Here is a 16367-nt window from a genome sequence, read left to right on the forward strand (position 1 = left end):
TCTTCTATCAAGAGCCGGAGGCTGATTCCTGCTCCCCACATGTGAGCAGCTTTGGTCACCGGATTCCAAGGAACAGAATGCAGCAGAAGTGATGCGCCCGACCCCCGTGGCTACGTCATCAAGAGGGGTCCGGCTTGCACCTGCTTCTCAGGCTCAGCGCACAGCCGCCATGCTGGGAGGAAGCCCAAGCCACAGGGAGGCACAACACATAAGCGTCTGGTGGACATGGCAGGCTGGGGACCCAACCGCCAGCCAGCACCAAACACCAGACATGAGCAGGGAGGCTGTCAAGATGGAACCAGCCCCGGCCAAGGGACTGCACATCAGGAAGGACTTCGAGCGAGAGCTTCCTGATGGAGCTCCGTCAACCCATCACCATGGAGGAAAGGGTAATGCACATGTTGTGTTTTTAACCACTAACTTTTGAGGTGATTTGTTCCTTGGCCATAGATAGACCTGGGAATGGTGTGACCTCTGTGTAAGTCAGGGAGGATTTTCCTGGAGGACATCTGAGCTGAGGTCTGCATGAGTTAAGCCAGCTACTTTGAAGGGGAGCCTGGCACACAGAAGGGCTCATATATGTAAAGACTCTGAGACGGAAAGGAGCGAGGGGACTCCTGACCCTGACGGTCAGCAATGGAGGGGCAGAGGGAAGCAAAGGATACAGCAGGAAGCAGGAATGACCTCCCCTTCTTACCAGCTGGGCAGCCTGGAACAAGTAACTCACCCTCTCTGAGCCCTAGGCTCCTCACACAGATTGGGAATAACACCACTTACTATAAGGAGTGTGTAAGCAGTAAATGAGATGAGGAAAGCAAAGCATCGACCTCAGTACCGGGAACTCAACATTGGTTTCCTACGAGTGCTCTGAGCAAGTGAAAAAAAGCATTCCAGAACTTCCACACTCCCGTTTATTTCTCTTTGTTCAAACTTGGCCCTTGGCTCACAGAACGGGGCACCAGGTGACCCCATTCTAGCTCTACCATTGCTGTGTGATCTCTGGGGAGTCACTGAACCTCGCTTCTGGTTTTTCTAAGAACAAAATAGATGCAAAAATAAAATCTCCATCAGTGACTCGACTCCGTAAAGACAGGCACTGTGGAAACGCAGGCACACGCCTCTGTTCTGCCACAGCTATTTTTGACCCAATCAGCCTCAGAAGCAGGTCTCAGGGAGGGCTGTACATGTTTTTCCTTGAGGGCTGGGTCATGTCCCCCTCCGTGGCCTCAGCCGTCTGAGTCACACGCGGGGACCAGGGGGCATCGCTGACATTTACCAAGTGAGCCCAGGTCCTGAGCTCCGGCGGCTCCCATGTGAGCTTTCTGCTCAGCCCCTGAGCACACGGTTGCCTTTGCCAGGATTCACCCCTGCCCACGCCTTCCCGGAATACCTGGAGGACTCTGGCTGACTGTGAACCCGGTAAGGGGCATGGGCGGAACTCTCTGAAAACCTTTTCCTTTCCCTTGAATACCTAGGGGAGCCCACACATCCTTTAAGAGCCAACTTCCCCCTCAAGCTTCTAACTTGATACCCCACTGGACAGCAGAAAAGTGCGAGCACCACGTTTAAGTAACGCCCAACCTGGAAGCCAGTGACCGTTTATTGTCAGGACTGTTATCATTAGTATTATTTATTTTTTTAAGTTTATTTATTTTAAGAGAGACAGAGACAGCATGAGTGGCAGAGGAGCAGAGAGAGAATCCCAAGCAGGCTCCGCGCTGCCAGCACAGAACCCAATGCGGGGCTTGAACTCACGAAACCTCGAGATCATGACCTGAGCTGAAACCAAGAGCCAGGCACGTAACCGACTGAGCCACCCAGGTACCCCAGTATTACTTATTTGCTGTCATTTATGGGGTGTTACCTGGGTTCTGCACGGGGTTAACTGTGGCACTGAATCCTCACAACCACCTGCATGCACCAGGTATTATCATGAGTCCATTTTGCAGGTGCAGAAATTGAGGCCTGAAGCAGTTAAGGATAACTTGTTCAGGGCCGCCTGAAGGGCTCAGTCGGTTAAGCGTCTGACTCTTGATTTCTGCTCAGGTCATGTTCTCCCATTTCGTGAGCTGGAGCCCCGAGTCAGGCTCTGTGATGACAGTGTGGAGCCTGCTTGGGATTCTCTCCCTTTCCCAGTATCTCTGCCCCACCCCCCACTTGCTCACCTCTCTCTCTCTCTCTCTTTCTCTCTCTCAATAAATAAATAAACTTTAAAAAATTTTTAAAAAGGGGTGCCTGGGTGGTTCAGTTGGTTAAGCCTCCGACTTTGGCTCATGACCTCATGAGTTCGTGGGTTCAAGCCCCGTGTAGGGCTCTGTGCTGACAGCTAGCTCAGAGCCTGGAGCCTGCTTCAGATTCTGTATCTCCCTCTCTCTCTGACCCTCTCCTGCTCACGCTGTCTCTCCCTCTCTCAGAAATAAATAAATAAAAAAAAAAAACAATAAAAAAATTAAAAAATAAAATAAAACAATTTTAAAAAAAGGATCCCTTGCCCAAGTCACTTAGCTAATGAGCAGGATTTGCCACCAGGTCTGGAGGGCAGGAAAGCCAGGCTGAGTCACTGGGCTGTAACAGTGCTTTTTAAGCATTAGCCTCTGCCAAGGGCAGCCTGTATCATTTCCAGCCTCCATAGCAGTGCCTTCTCCAGTAGGTATGACTAGCCCCACTTTACAGATGCAGAAACTGAGGCTCTGAGAGGGATGGGACGTGCTCAGGGTCACAGAGCAAGGCGTAGAAGGACTGGGTCTGACTCTAAAGTTCCCTGCCCTGATTGTTAGTCTCTCCGACAGTAGTTCTCAAAGTGTGTCCCCCGGGCCGGCAGCAGCCACTGCAGCTGTGAATGTGGAAATGATGTGGATCCTCAGCGCCCCCCCCATCCCCCGCCCTCGCCCCACCTACTGAATCAGGAATTCCAGGGACGGTCTCCAGCCATCCAAGTTTAAACAAGCCCCCCAGGGGATTCTGACCACAGTCATATTTGGGAACTGCTGGTCAAGTGGCCCACAGCTTGTAAAAGTTTACAAAGTGCAACTGTCCCTTTCAAGTGCAAAGGGTCGGCAGAGTCGGAGAAACAAAGGGCAGACAGTGGAGGTGCCTTTCCATGCTCCTTGCCAATGGCAGGTGTGACTCAACTGCCTTCCCAGGGCTGCTGGGAGGGGCAGCACAGCCCCCGCCCCAAGGGTAGTGCACAGCCAAGCTGCCCCCATGAGCATTGAGTTCCAGATGGAGATTTGGGGGAAGGGGCAGCGTCCTTGAAAGTTTCGTGATAAAATAAGACAAAACAAACACACCCAAAGCAAACAAATCGACACCCAAAACAGCCACCTTGCCTTTGCCGGAGAAGAGTGGCTCAGCAAAAGCAAGACCAGCCGCCCCGGTTAGCCCAGGACTGAGGGGTTTCACGGGATACAGGATTTTCAGGGCTACATTCAGCACAGTCCTGGGCCAAACACGACACGGTGGTCACCGTGAGCAGCAGGGTGCTGTCTGGAGGAAGAGGGAGGCCTGCCTGCCTGGCCACGTGGAGAACATCCAACAATCCCAATATGCATTCTGGCAGTAGCTCTCCTGGGAGACCGTACAGGTCTGCATGAAGACGCGTAGAGGTTTCTCTCTTTCCTCTTTCTCCCTCCATCCCAGACCCACACCCCTGCAGACGAACATTCTTTCAGCGGGGAGTCTTCTGCCTGACCCTCAGGCTTCTACCTCCAGGCTTCAGCCACTCCCCCTCCTCCTCGGGCTGGCTGGCCTCCCTCTGCTCCAGCTAGTCCAGCCTCCGCTGGAGAATTCTTTCATGGCTTCCCAGATCCTCCCTTCCAGCCCGTGCTGGTGAGGGCCCTGCGCACCTCAGTGTGCCCAGCGCAGCCGCTTGGCAAAGGCTGGCCGGTGAAGGAGAGGCCCGTGAGCACAAGGGATGAAAGGTGCATCCGATGGGCAAAATGCAGACATGTGCCTACAATGTCTCTCCAGAGAAAGAGCAGGAAAGGACACTCCGGCCAATACATCCTGCAAACAGAGCTGCATGAGGGCAGGAACCGTCCCTCCCTTACTCTCTGTGGGCTCCCTAGCCGCTGGCACAGTGCCCAGCACCTGCTGGGGTCCATGCATGCCTAGTGCACAAGATGCCAACAGCGGCTTCATAGCTCTGAAGCCCCGCGCCTGCTGGGAGAGGCGAATTCCTTGGGGATTACAGAACAGGCTCTATACCTGCCTGACATTTATTGGGCACTACTTGTATGCAAGGTCTAGGCTGGGCTTGACAAGGACAGGACGAATGCACAAAATATGTCCTCTGCCACTGGTCTAATCTGCCGCACATGCCCCCGGGGAGGCTGCGGCTGCAGGAGCACCTTCTCTGTGTGACCTGCCCAGTGTCCGCGTCCTCATCCTTGGGCTGCATGCAGCCCCTCCACCAAGCCACTCCCTTGGAAAGCCCCCTGTCCTTCGAGTTCCATCTCTCCACGCCAATGTCAAGGGTGGTCTCATGGCCCAGGCCTGACCAATCAGCTTATCCCATCCCATCGCAGGCCACCCCGACTGGTCCAAGGACACACATGTGACCCAAGCTGGTCCAATGAAAGTCAGCCCCAGAACTTTGGTTGAAGGATTCAGAAAGTGAAGCTCCCCTTGTAGGGAGGTTAGTAACTATAAGGTTGACGGCATCCCCAGAGCCTGCAGCCACAGACGCTGGGCCAGCCTGAGAGAAGGGGCAACGCGGGAGAGATCAGAAGACAGAGAGGCAGGGACAGAAATCCAATACCATCATCACGCAACACCCTGTTGAAGGATGAACCGGGAAACTCAGACCAGTTTTGATATGGCTGCAGCCACTTCAGGATAGGGTTGCACTGCGTGTAGCTGAAAAAGCCCCCTCTCCTCGCCCCCAGAAGCCGTTGGCCCAAAGCCCCATAGGAGCCCTTCTCTCCCCTCTCACGAGGCACTCCCCACCTGCCTCCCCTTCTCTCCAGCTCCCAGCCTGGCTCCAGGCCCTTGTGGGTGGTCTGCAGCTAACAGTCTCCTACGAGTTCTCCACTCAAGTCCGGTCCAGCAGCTCACCCCCAAGCCACCCTCCACGTTGTCAGGGAAGTTGATCTTTCTGAAGAAGACGATGTGGAACACAGCCACATTCCTGCTCAATGCCTCTGTGGGCTCCGGCTACCCGCAGCCATTCCCTAAAGGATGGGGTGCATGTCCCTGCGGCTAAGGGGGCTGACCGCAGATGGCACGTGGACTCCGCACTCTAACACGCTGAGACTCAACGCAAGAAACTTCGGCCCCTTTTGGTTTTCTTACAAGCCTTCTGACTTCTTTATAGAGAAAAATCTCCATGTGGTCCCTCCTTAAGCTCTGACATCTTTCTACCACTTGCTCTGACATCTTTCTACCACTTGCTCCTCTCCCTTTATTTTTTAAATTTATTTATTTTTAAAGTTTACTTATTTTGAAAGAGGCAGCGTGAGCGTGGGGGGTGGGATAAAGAGAGAGAGGGAGACAGAGAATCCCAAGCAGATCCTGCGCTGACAGCACAGAACCCAAAGTGGGGGCTCAAACCTCACAAAGCTGTGAGATCATGAGCTGAGCCAAAACCAAGAGTCGGATGCTTAACGGACCGAGCCACCACCCAGGCGCCCCCACATCCCTTTTTAACAAAAGAAGGGAAAGCCTTGAGCTCGGAACCTTCCACAACAAGCTAGAACTTTGAAACACTGTTTTGTGTTGATTGCATTTATTTTTATGGTCACCCTCTATTTATGCCAATGATACTGGGTTTTCATTGACTCATTTCAGTAGTTATATAAAGATTTTTTTGGAAATTAATTAGTATACACAAAATGATGAGTCTATTTAAAGAAAAGCTAAGGCAGGGCACCTGGGTGGCTCAGTCGGTTAAGCGTCGGACTTTGGCTCAGGTCATGATCTCACGGTTTGTGGGTTTAAGCCCCACGTCGGGCTCTATGTGGACAGCTAGCTCAGAGCCTGGATCCTGTTTCAGATTCTGTGTCTCCCTCTCTCTCTGCCCCTCCCCTGCTTGTACTCTGTCTCTCTCTTTCTCTCTCTGTCTCAAGAATAAATGAACATTAAAAAAATAAAGAAAAACTAAGGCAAATAATAGGACATATTTGGATATGCTGAATGATGTTTGGCAAACAACGATTCACAGGATGAAATGTGATCTCCTCAGCGAGGCACACGAGGCCCTTCACCGTCTGCCCTTGACCACTCTCTCCAGCCCACTGAAGGGCTTGTGACTTCCACGACTGAGTCTCACAAAGTCTTACCTCCAACGCTCTGCCCACGCTGTTCCTTCTATCTGATGTCCTTTCCCCACACCTTCCTTATCAACCTAGAACAACTCTACCTGTGCCTTAAGACTCAGGTCAACGTTGCCATCTATTGTGGCCCAACCACTCAAAGATTTCGATGTGACCTGTGCTCTCTCAGGCTGCTTTTGTGAACTGCTGACACTAAGGCCTTTCCTTTGCGGCTGAGAGATCCCAGGAGACCAGAATGGTCTTTCACCTCTGTGTCTGGCACAGAGGCTCAGTTAGCACAGAGCAGATGGAAAGGACCCCCACTGGGGGACGTGGGCCTATCAGATACAAGCACAGGCTTGCATAGGAGATGGCATAGGCCCGTGGCCCAAAAAGTGGAAGAGGAGGGCTTCCAAAGGAAGGAAGGGGGAAGGAAGTGATCTCTGGAAGCAGGTCCCTGAGGCTGGGCTCCACCCAGTATGGCCCAGGGCTTCCCTCGGGAGAGAGAAGGAGGTGAGCATCCCAGGCTACAGAGTCCTTCAGAGGCCTGAGCAGAGAGCCTGGGAGGCCAAGATTCTCGACTTCAACGTGTACTTGGATGATCTCCGAACTTGTTACAATGCCAATTCCTAAGCGGCTTTGAAGTGGATCCTGAGCTACACTTTAAAAGGAAAGCTTCAGGTGACACTGAGGGCCACACTCTGAGAAGCACCGGGCCACAGGTGTCGCATAAGAATGGAGACAGGTATGGGCGTAGCAGACAAAACACGGGAGTGCATCTGAACTGCAAGGACCCCACAGAACATTGCATCACTGTCCGGACTCCGAGAGCGTGAAGGCACCGTCTACCAGAGAATAAGTGTACTCAATGTTATTTAAAATATGCCCCAAATAATCAAGTGGAGATGCGCTCAGTGAGGTAGACCCACACGCGATCACAGGTGGCCTAGAAGACGAACGATCCACCCAAGATAAAGAATCTCCTCTGCTCAGTGACCTTTTCAACCAGCAACTGTAAGCAGCAAACTTAACCCCTGTGAGTCAGGATGAGGCCATTTCTGGCTAAAGAAAACCCCTCCTTTGTTTGAATGACCAGGCAATCAAATTGCTCATAGATGAAATCAAGGCCAACCGGGGAAGGGGAGGTTTCTAGCAGAACTCGCTGCAAATGGCTGTCAGGCATCTGTGTCCGTCCACTCCCAGAGCCTCCACTTGGGTTCCTAACCAATCGCCTCCTTAAGCGCGAATTAAAATAGAAACATGAAAGCGTGTGCATGGGGAGGGATTTAAGACCAGCCCAATGGCTGCACCCCTTTCAAGCTCTGGCCTTCAGAACAATCCCGGCCGAGTCACTCATCAAATGGAGATTGACTTTTATCTGATTAACTGATGGGGAGACGTCCTCCTCCATCTCCCAGGAACATTCTGTGGGAAAGGCGTTCTGCAGACTGCAGGGAAAAGTTGGGCCTTGGCTTCCCTCCTGCTCGGCCAGTGGAAAATTACCAAGGAAGCAAGGCTGCCCGCTGCTCTGCTCCCGTGGCCTTCCTGGGCCCAGAAAACACAAAGAGAACCCCAGAAACGAGCCTCCACTTACCTGGGACGGAGACGAGTCTGGGAGGCGGTGGGGGCGGGGGCGGGGGAGGCAGCAAGGGAGGGGGCCGGCACTGGCAGATGTGTTGACAGCTGTCAATCACCTTCGAGCAGGACTTCTGCGGCTCACCGTGCGTCACCTGCAGAAATGGGCACACACGCCCACGAGAAGACAATGAGGCTACCCAGAGCAGAAAAGGGCCCACGCCACTCGCTCCCAGCCAGGTCCTCCCCGAGGACCACCACGGAGAAGGAAGAACAAAGGCATGAGATTGGCTCAAAGCGAACGATGTTTCGGGAGGCCTGCCTGGCACATGTAGAGACCAAGGTTCTATTCCCAGCTCTGCCAGGGACCAGCTGAGACCGTGACAAGTAGCTTGGATAGTAATGAGAGGTCGACAAGAATTTGACGGTTAGCTCTCAGCACTTCCCTACCGCACAAATGAGGAAACTGAGGCCCAGGCAGGAGAAGTGGCTGCCCAAGGTTCCCACAGCCACGTGGGGACAGGGTACTGATTGTACCTCCTCAGTCACCCGAGCCAGCCACTCCTCCACTCTCCCGGAGCCTTCAGCTTCTCTGTCCACAGATCCTGACAATCTGTCTGTGTCCACTCAGGCCAAGGTGCCCCCATCTGGAGGAAGGAACCCTACCCTGTCAGGCCGTGTGAGCAAGAGAGCCGAGAGGCCTTGTGGGAACCATGCCGGACCAAACGGTCCACACCCTCCCAACAATCCCAGAGGGCTTGTCCACGGCTCAGGAGATCACGCGCCACAGGGCCCTGCTCAGGAGGCCCCGACAACGTTTCCAATCCCACCCCACCCCGTGCTCTCAGCTTCCACTCTGCCCTCAACGCCCTTCTTCTAGGCCCTGGACCCTGGCCAGGCACTGCCCCCCACCCCTGCCACCTTGGAGATGCTGCTCCAGTGTTCAGGAATGTTCTCCCACACCTTTCTCTTGCTTTGTCCATTACTCAGCATGGTTCTCACCTCCTCAGGAAAGCATCTCTGACCAGGTCAGCTCTCTTTCTATAGGCTCTCCTGGCACCAGGTTCCGCTCTGGGGGGCAAAAGTCTACACTTAGGTGATTGCCTGGTTCCCACCTGTTGTCACCACTGGACTGTGAGCTCTATGGGGGGAAGGGCCGGGACTTGTATTTTCTCCTACTAAGGGAACGCCTGGCATTCAGTAAGTACTTGGTGGATGGATGGATGGATGGATGGATGGATGGATGAGTATTAAAAACTGGACCAGAATCCATAGCTTTTTGACTCCTGGTCTGTATTGTTTCGACACCAGCCTTCCTGACCTCACCTGTAAACAAGGACGGGGACTGTGCTTGGCCAGTAGTTCCCAGCTCTGACTGCACATTAGAACCTCCCAGGCAACTTAAAAAAAAAAAAAAAACGCATCCCTGAGCCTTTCCCAAAACCAATTAAATCAAAATTTCTGCAGGTGGAGTTGGCACGAGTGTGTTGTTTAATTTCCCCAGGCTGGACTTCGACTGTACAGTCTGCGTGTTTAGACCGCAGGTTTAGACAAACCGCCAGCATCTCTCCCTGCGGCAGGTGCCCGAATCCGCGAGCCTCGGGCCCTGTGCCTGTCCCACGGAACAAGCGGATTTAAAGGCATGAAGGAAGGAGTGGGTGGTCACCCTCGCCTCAGTGAAGCCCACAGAAGCTTCTCTGGCTGTCATCTCAGGGGAGTAGAAACCCAAAACCCCGTTTCCCTGCGACCAGCCCCCAGCGGCCGGCCGTGGGGAAAAGCATTTTGCAGACGCAGCCCCCTCCTCTGTGCATGTCCCCAGCCCGGCAGAGAGAGCCCACTGGGCTCCGACGCTATCTTCACATTTGGAGTCCCTGAACAAGCTGGGCACTGGGGCATTGCAGCTGGAGGTGGATTGATTTGCAGCCCTAACTTATTATCTACAAGGCCAAGAAGCTGGTGCTCGCCATCTTTTCGTGCTTTCAGAGAGCCGCGGAGTGAGTCTCAAACCCCAAAGGCAATCTCATCTCTTACTGGGAAGGGCAGATCCTCAGATGGTGGGCCTCTCCTAGTCAGTTCACGGAGATGCCTAACTCCTAGCGCAGCAGCGGCAAGCACACCAGTTTCACCAGAGCGCCCGTCAGCTCTCTTGTGGCCACCGAGCTGCCCTCCTCTTGATTCTGACCTTCTAAGACCTTCTAAGACCATGGGGGTTGCTTGAAGGCTCCGTTCTGCCAATGCTGGCCTCCGAGGGTGTTTCTGTGCCGGACTCTACCGGTGTGCAAACGTCAAGGAACACCACTGCCAAAGCAATTACCCTCCTGCTCTCCAAGGGGCAATTGATGCAAGAGTTCAAGAGGAGCACGTCTGCTTAACCCAGCCCAACACGATGACCCATTTTTTGGGAGAGGATGTAAGGGCACAGATGTATAAGAGAGCTTAATGTGATGAAATTATCGGTGGGGAAGCCAGGGCCAAGTTTCAAGGCTGAAGGGGGAGGGAACAAAGGAGCATACGGCACGTAAAAAAAAAAAAAAAATCTATGCTTCCTGGGTGTCTCACTGTCTGGCCTTCGCCCTGAGGGGTGGACCCCACTTGGGGCGCCTCACTGGAGTTTGGTCCAGCACAAGCCTGTGGCTACTGAGCTTCTCTTGACTGACAGCTGGTTACTCAGACCTTTGTCCCACGCCCCCCCCCCCCATAAAATTAGATCCATCTGCCCAGGGTAGCTTCTTCACCTTGTAAACCCTTCTCTCTGGGGGACTTTCCTCAATGTCCGGTAATGTCTGCTGCCCACACTGGGCCGTGAGCATCGTGGGGGCAGGCAGGTGGTGGGTGGGTGGGTCGGTGCTTTCTTAGTCCTGACCAGGTAGGGCTTCCTCATTTCACGCTCATGAGGATAACTGAGAGGGGCCAGCATTGTCATCTGTGCTTATGGCGGGGTAGGGACGACAGCCCCAGCAGGGCTAAGTCATGCACTAAGATTTCACAGGGCCCTGCATTCAGTTGGTGCACAATGAAAAGATGCGTTGGGGGATGGTCTGCCCACCAATGGAGAAACACAAGATCTCTTCTGTTCCCCAACTCTGGGTTCCCTTGGGGGCTCTGCAGATTGTCGCGGTTGTGTTCAGACCAGTAGAGAAGAAAGCTCAGCACTGGGGACTTGTCTCAACACCTGGCTTGCTTGCTCTGTATCCTGGGGAGTCCCACGAGGAAAAGAAACTTACCCCCGAGGTCACCCGCCCTTGGCTGGACTTGACTAAAAGGCGGCAGAGGCCCAGGGAGGTCAACGACCTGCCTAAAGCCCATACAACAGAAGCTGGCATCACTGCTTCCTGTGACCACTTCGGGTCCCATGTTGCTGTCCCCGGCTCTGCCTGGGGCCAGTATCTTGTCAGTGCCACTGTCGTGGACAGCGGGCTGAGGCACAGGCAATCCTGCGTCACCTGGATTTTGCAACCGCCACTGTGGTCTGGGGGCCGAGGTGCTCTGTGGCTGCTTCTCCCCGCTCACCCTCGGCCAATCAGTGCCGCTTTTTGGTTCGATGGATGTTACCTCCTGAACAGCTCTTACAACCGCCCTAAGCCAGGACACCATCACGCCTTCACGGGGCAGCACCCGCCTCTAACCAAGGACAGTGAGATACAATATAGGACACCTAGTGAAATTTTCGATAACTAGCAACGTTTAGTAGCAGTATATCCCAAATGCTGTCCAGGATATACTTACACTAAAGCAGGAGCCATTGTTTATTTGAAGTTCAAATTTGACTAGCAATTTTACCTGCTAAATCTGGCACCTGCTCCCCTTCCCAGCCTCCTTGCCCCTTGCCTCACCCCCACCTCTCCAAACCTATCTTTTCAATGGGGCTTGGCCAAGATATCTGAAATGCCAGTTTGAGATTGTGCCATTTCTTGCTGAAAACCTTCGACGGCTCCCATGGCCCTCAGGATCAAGTCCAAGCTGTAACACACTATGTTAGTGGCTTATGACAGTGGCCTTACCTGGGACGTCCCTCCCCAAGGTCCTTCCGGTGCCCTATTCTCCCCTCTGGCCTCAGGGTTATGCCCTCTGCCTACAGGCTTCCTTCACGTGGCATACCGCTCCCGTCCTGCCCTCGTTCATGCCTCAGCTGAAGCCCTCCACCTGCGAGGCTTCTCTGACCCTTCCACCGGGTCTCATCGCCAAGCGGTCTGCTCCCGCTGAGTTCTCTTACCTACCGTTACTTAATTACCCCCCCAGTGCCAGACTGTCAGTGCCATGAGAGCAGGGACCACCCCTGCACTTCACAAAGGGCCCGGCAAACAGTAGGTGCCCAATACATGCTACTGACGAAATGAGCTCAGCCTTGCTGGTGGCTCCTCTTCAGCACCCAGAGACCGATTGGCCCGGATCAGAGCCTGTCTCCCTAGAGGACACCCACGAAGATGATGGCTTCTGGAATCTTTTATGGAGACAGGCCAGCACCACAGTAACTTGATGAGACACACTCCTGTCACACCTAATAAATTTGCCAGCCTGTCATCCTCTTTGCTTGCAAAAAAAAAAAAAAGAAAGAAAGAAAGAAAAAAAGGAATCATCTGGAAGTGAACTTAGAAGAACCCTACATCACAAAAGCTCAGAATCGCAATTCCAGACACATTAAAGAAGAAAGGGGAAAGGCTGGGGAATGCCCCCACCAACCTTGTGGCAATTTAAATGTCATCTGACTTGAATGATTAAGTTTCTTATCATCTGGGCAGCAGCCAGAGGCGTCAGGCACATTGCAAGGTGGGAACCTGGTGCTTTGAGGGGACCACAGGTCCCTTGCTTCACCAATTACCCTATTAATTATAGCACTTTGATATGTCAGTCTCCCTCTCGCAAATGTTTATAACTTTGAGGGATTCTTCTGGCAAAATGCTCATGAAAACACAGGTAGCTCTGAGTTCATTCTCTATATTCAAGGAACTCCTATGATGTAACAGATTTTCAATCTCTCCACTTAAAGGAAAATTCATGGCTTTGTGCACTTTGTATTTTTCTCTTCCCCTCTTCATTCCTGTGATTTCAGCTCTTTCGCTTAACAACCAGATCCATCCATTCCAAAGCCCCTCTTCCCCTGGCTTCTTGGTCCTTATCATTTGCAGATTAATTTTTCCAGAGCCTCCTGCCAAGATTTTACCCATTTTACTTGTCTGGAGGGCTCCTTTTCTAATTGATTTTCACAAAAATTGATTTGTATTGAGTAACAGCATCTGAAACAAGGGCGCGCGCGCGCGCACACACACACACACACACACACACACACACACACACACACAAGCGCGCTTGGGTAAGTACTGCCTGGCTGAAGGACATGGTGAAAAAAAAAACTGAGCTGCTTTCACAAAATTATTTCTTTTGGTGGTGATGGTGGGGAGGTAGTGGGTCCCTGCTTTAGTCCTGCTAGTCGACACCACAGAATTCCAGTCTCGGAGACCAACAACATCATCAGTTGTCTATACCCACCAGGTGAAAAAAGTGTTCGGGAAAACCGTAAACAAATGACTATAAAAACACAGTGCACTTAACGTCGGAAGTTCAACTCAAAGTTGAACGAGGGAATCTGGTCCCAAACCGCCCGAGTGCTTAGAAGTGACAAAACCCTGAATCCTGAGGCGGCACAGCTGAGTTTAATAACTGCTGTTTCACACATTAAGCAAAGCTGTCAATTCCAAAAGGAAAACAATTGTGAGGGAGACAGAGGCAAGCCAGAGACGAGAGCAGAAGATGAGCCTGGTGCTGGGGGCTGGGGGGCGGGGGTAGACTCTGGCTGACCCAGCCGCTCACGCAGCACGCTCCTTCCAGCACGAGAGCCCCTGGTGCTCCCCAATAATCACCCAGGCGGCCATCTGAGCAGGATGGACAGCTGGCTCCGATCCGAGGGCGGCCCCATCACTTGGGACAGCTCGCGGACCATCAGACTGGCAAGTGGTCTCACCCTATCCTGTTTTCTTTGTTTTATCGCCCCCTACTGAGGGCAACCCTCTGAACGATCCCCAACCCCCAAAATGCTACCAGAAGAACACGAAGACCCAAAGACTCCTGAGTTGGGTATTTCAATGCTCAATGACAATAAAATTGCCCCCCAGTGTCTGCCGCACCACTGAAAATTCAAAAATGTCCAACAGACTCTGTCTCGATCAACAGAGTACCTGGCCGTCCAGAGAGAAGAGCAGCATTACTGTTACTAGTATCAATAGTGGCAGCAACAGCTAGCATTTAGTGCTAATTATGGTCCAGGCACTGCGTTAAGCAATCTTTACTTGCTTGATCTATCAAATTCTTGTATTAGCACAGTGAGGAACAAGAAACTATGGTCCTGAGAGGCACTGCCTGAAGTCCTGAGCCGGTGAGGGGCAGAGCGGGGGCTCCAAATTCAGAGCTGATATCAAAATCCACCTCACCACTCCAGGGTACCACTGACCGTGGGCATTCTGGGAGGTTCTAGGGGCCATGCCATCTAACCCTCTCCCTGACCCTAACAGACGCGATTCCAGCTGGTGGCCCCCTGGCTTCTGCCCTGGGGTCTAGGGGGTCCAGGGTGAGGACTCCAGCCCCAGGCAATCCTTACAAACAGACACTTCCTTCTTCCATCCCCGCCAGTGGCCACGACGCACAATCCCGGCGCCTCCCCCAACTCCACTACCTACAAGGGGCACAGCCTCTGCTGTGTCAAGTCCAGTTGAAGACTAAGAGGAAGTTTACTAGTGAATCTGGTGGGAAATAAAGAATGTATATTCTTGGGATCATTTTCTTTTTAAGTTTGTAAACACTATAAGGTTACTTTTCCCGCATTTCCGCATCAGAATGTGATCATCAAGAAGGCGCTCCCAAGCCCTTTCTGTTCCCAGGCCCTGTCCCGCAGGCCTCCGCAGGCCAGGACTGAGGCCTCCTCCGAGTTTTTCCCGATCTTTTCACCTCAAGAGTATAGAGGGGTAGGGAGCGTGGGAGGGCTTGCACCTCTCCTCTTCCTAAACTCTCCCCAGCGGCAACCAGAGGGGCGCTTGCAGGAAGCCAGGGTCGTGGGAGGGCAGTGCCACCCACCCCTCCCCCAAATCGGTCCTGCCCGGATCTTGCCCGCGTAGCCCGCACCCCCCTGCCGCCGCTCACCTGCACGAAGCCCCAGAGCGGGTGGAGCGCGCAGTGCAGCAGCAGAGAAGGCCAGCAGCAGCCCCGGCGCAGCACCAAGTCCCGGAGGAGCATCTCGACCGGCGGCACCCGCGCGCTCTCGGGGCGAACTGTTAGGGGAGCAAAGCCCTGGTCAGGCGGGCGCCGCGCGGGCACCATCGCCAGCGCGCACCCGCACACGTAGCAGTCCGGTCGGGCGGGCACGCCCCGCACCCTGGGGCACCCTCATAAACCAAGACCTCCCCAATCACTCCAGCTTGCACATTTGCTGACCCTTCGTGCACGCTCAACAGAAGCCGGCATCCCAGAACACTCTGGTGCACACGCCCCCAGAACCTTATGTGTATGCCTTGGCCCCGTGCACACCCCCGGAATCCTGCGTGCACACTTTGGCTCCATGCACACCTCCAGAAACAGCCAAGCACACTTAACCTAGCCCAGTGCATCTCCCAGAAACCTCCCCAGCCATGCACAACTCACTCCCACTGTGAGCACACTTCAAACCCGGCGGGCACCACTCACCCTGCCTGCACACCCACAGAAACGGCTGTGCACACCCACCGACTCCTGCCTACACACTCGCTGACCCTGCATGCGCACACAGCACCGGGAAATCACACGCTGCGTGCACCCTCTCTGCCCCGCCGGCCCTCACTGCGCACACTGCAACATCGGCACCTTCGTGCGCACCCCATTCGCCCTCGCGCGCTCTCCCCAGCCCGGGCCTCCCGCTTCAGGGCGTGAGCCTCCCTCTGGCCTTCCTCTCCGCCCGCACCCCTCCAGCGCCTCACGCCACCTTGCCTGGGGGCGGCCCCAGCCGATCCTCCGCGCGGGGAAGGGAGGTCCGCGCTACCCCCGCGGCAGACTGTCCCCGAGCCGCCGGACGGCCCCCATTTAAAGCCAGCCGCCTCCCCGGTCCCCCCGCCCTCTAGGCGGGGCCTCGGTCCTCACCCTGGCGACTGCGCGGGCGCCTGGGGGCTTCACATGCCGGGGAGGAGCGCCGGGCACTGGAGCAAAAGTTTGCGCGCGGCTGGGGCCTCGCGGGCTGCCGGGCGGGGGGCCGGGCGCGGCGCGCCCGCACGGGGCGCAGGGCGCGGCGGCTCCGGGCTCCTCCCGGGCGCGCGCGGGTCGGGAGGGGCGGAACCCCGCGCCCGGGGCCGGGGCCGGCCTGCCGAGGCGGAGGGGAGGGCGGAGAAAGTCTCCTCCGAGCCTCCGGGAGCGGGCGGCGCGAGCCTCCCCGGATCCCCGCCCTTGGCGGTGGCGCCGCGCGGCTGCCCGGGGCGCGGGGGTGCCCGAGCTCTCCTCGCCCGTCACGCCGGCCCGCGGGAGGCGCTGCCCGGGAGCTCCCGCTCGGGCAGCAGGGCCGCGGGCGGAGGCGAAATCAATAATGCA

The 16367-nt window shown here is 54.7% G+C and overlaps 1 protein-coding gene across 1 annotated transcript in view; it reads right to left on the bottom strand.

The window, feature by feature from the left end:
- The window catches only part of PRIMA1 (proline rich membrane anchor 1), a 60806-nt gene extending 44986 nt beyond the window's left edge, over nucleotides 1-15820 (bottom strand). The window contains exons 1-3 of the mRNA XM_039217281.1: nucleotides 15772-15820; nucleotides 14958-15085; nucleotides 7846-7981 (exon numbers count right to left, since the gene is read on the bottom strand). Coding sequence (XP_039073212.1) covers nucleotides 7846-7981; nucleotides 14958-15050 — 229 coding nt within the window. The 5' untranslated portion in view covers nucleotides 15051-15085; nucleotides 15772-15820. The remainder of the gene's footprint in view (nucleotides 1-7845; nucleotides 7982-14957; nucleotides 15086-15771) is intronic.
- Nucleotides 15821-16367: the final 547 nt, after the last annotated feature.

Source organism: Hyaena hyaena, unplaced genomic scaffold (assembly GCF_003009895.1).
Source record: "Hyaena hyaena isolate Hyena2069 unplaced genomic scaffold, ASM300989v1 scaffold_676, whole genome shotgun sequence".
Lineage (NCBI taxonomy): Eukaryota > Metazoa > Chordata > Mammalia > Carnivora > Hyaenidae > Hyaena > Hyaena hyaena.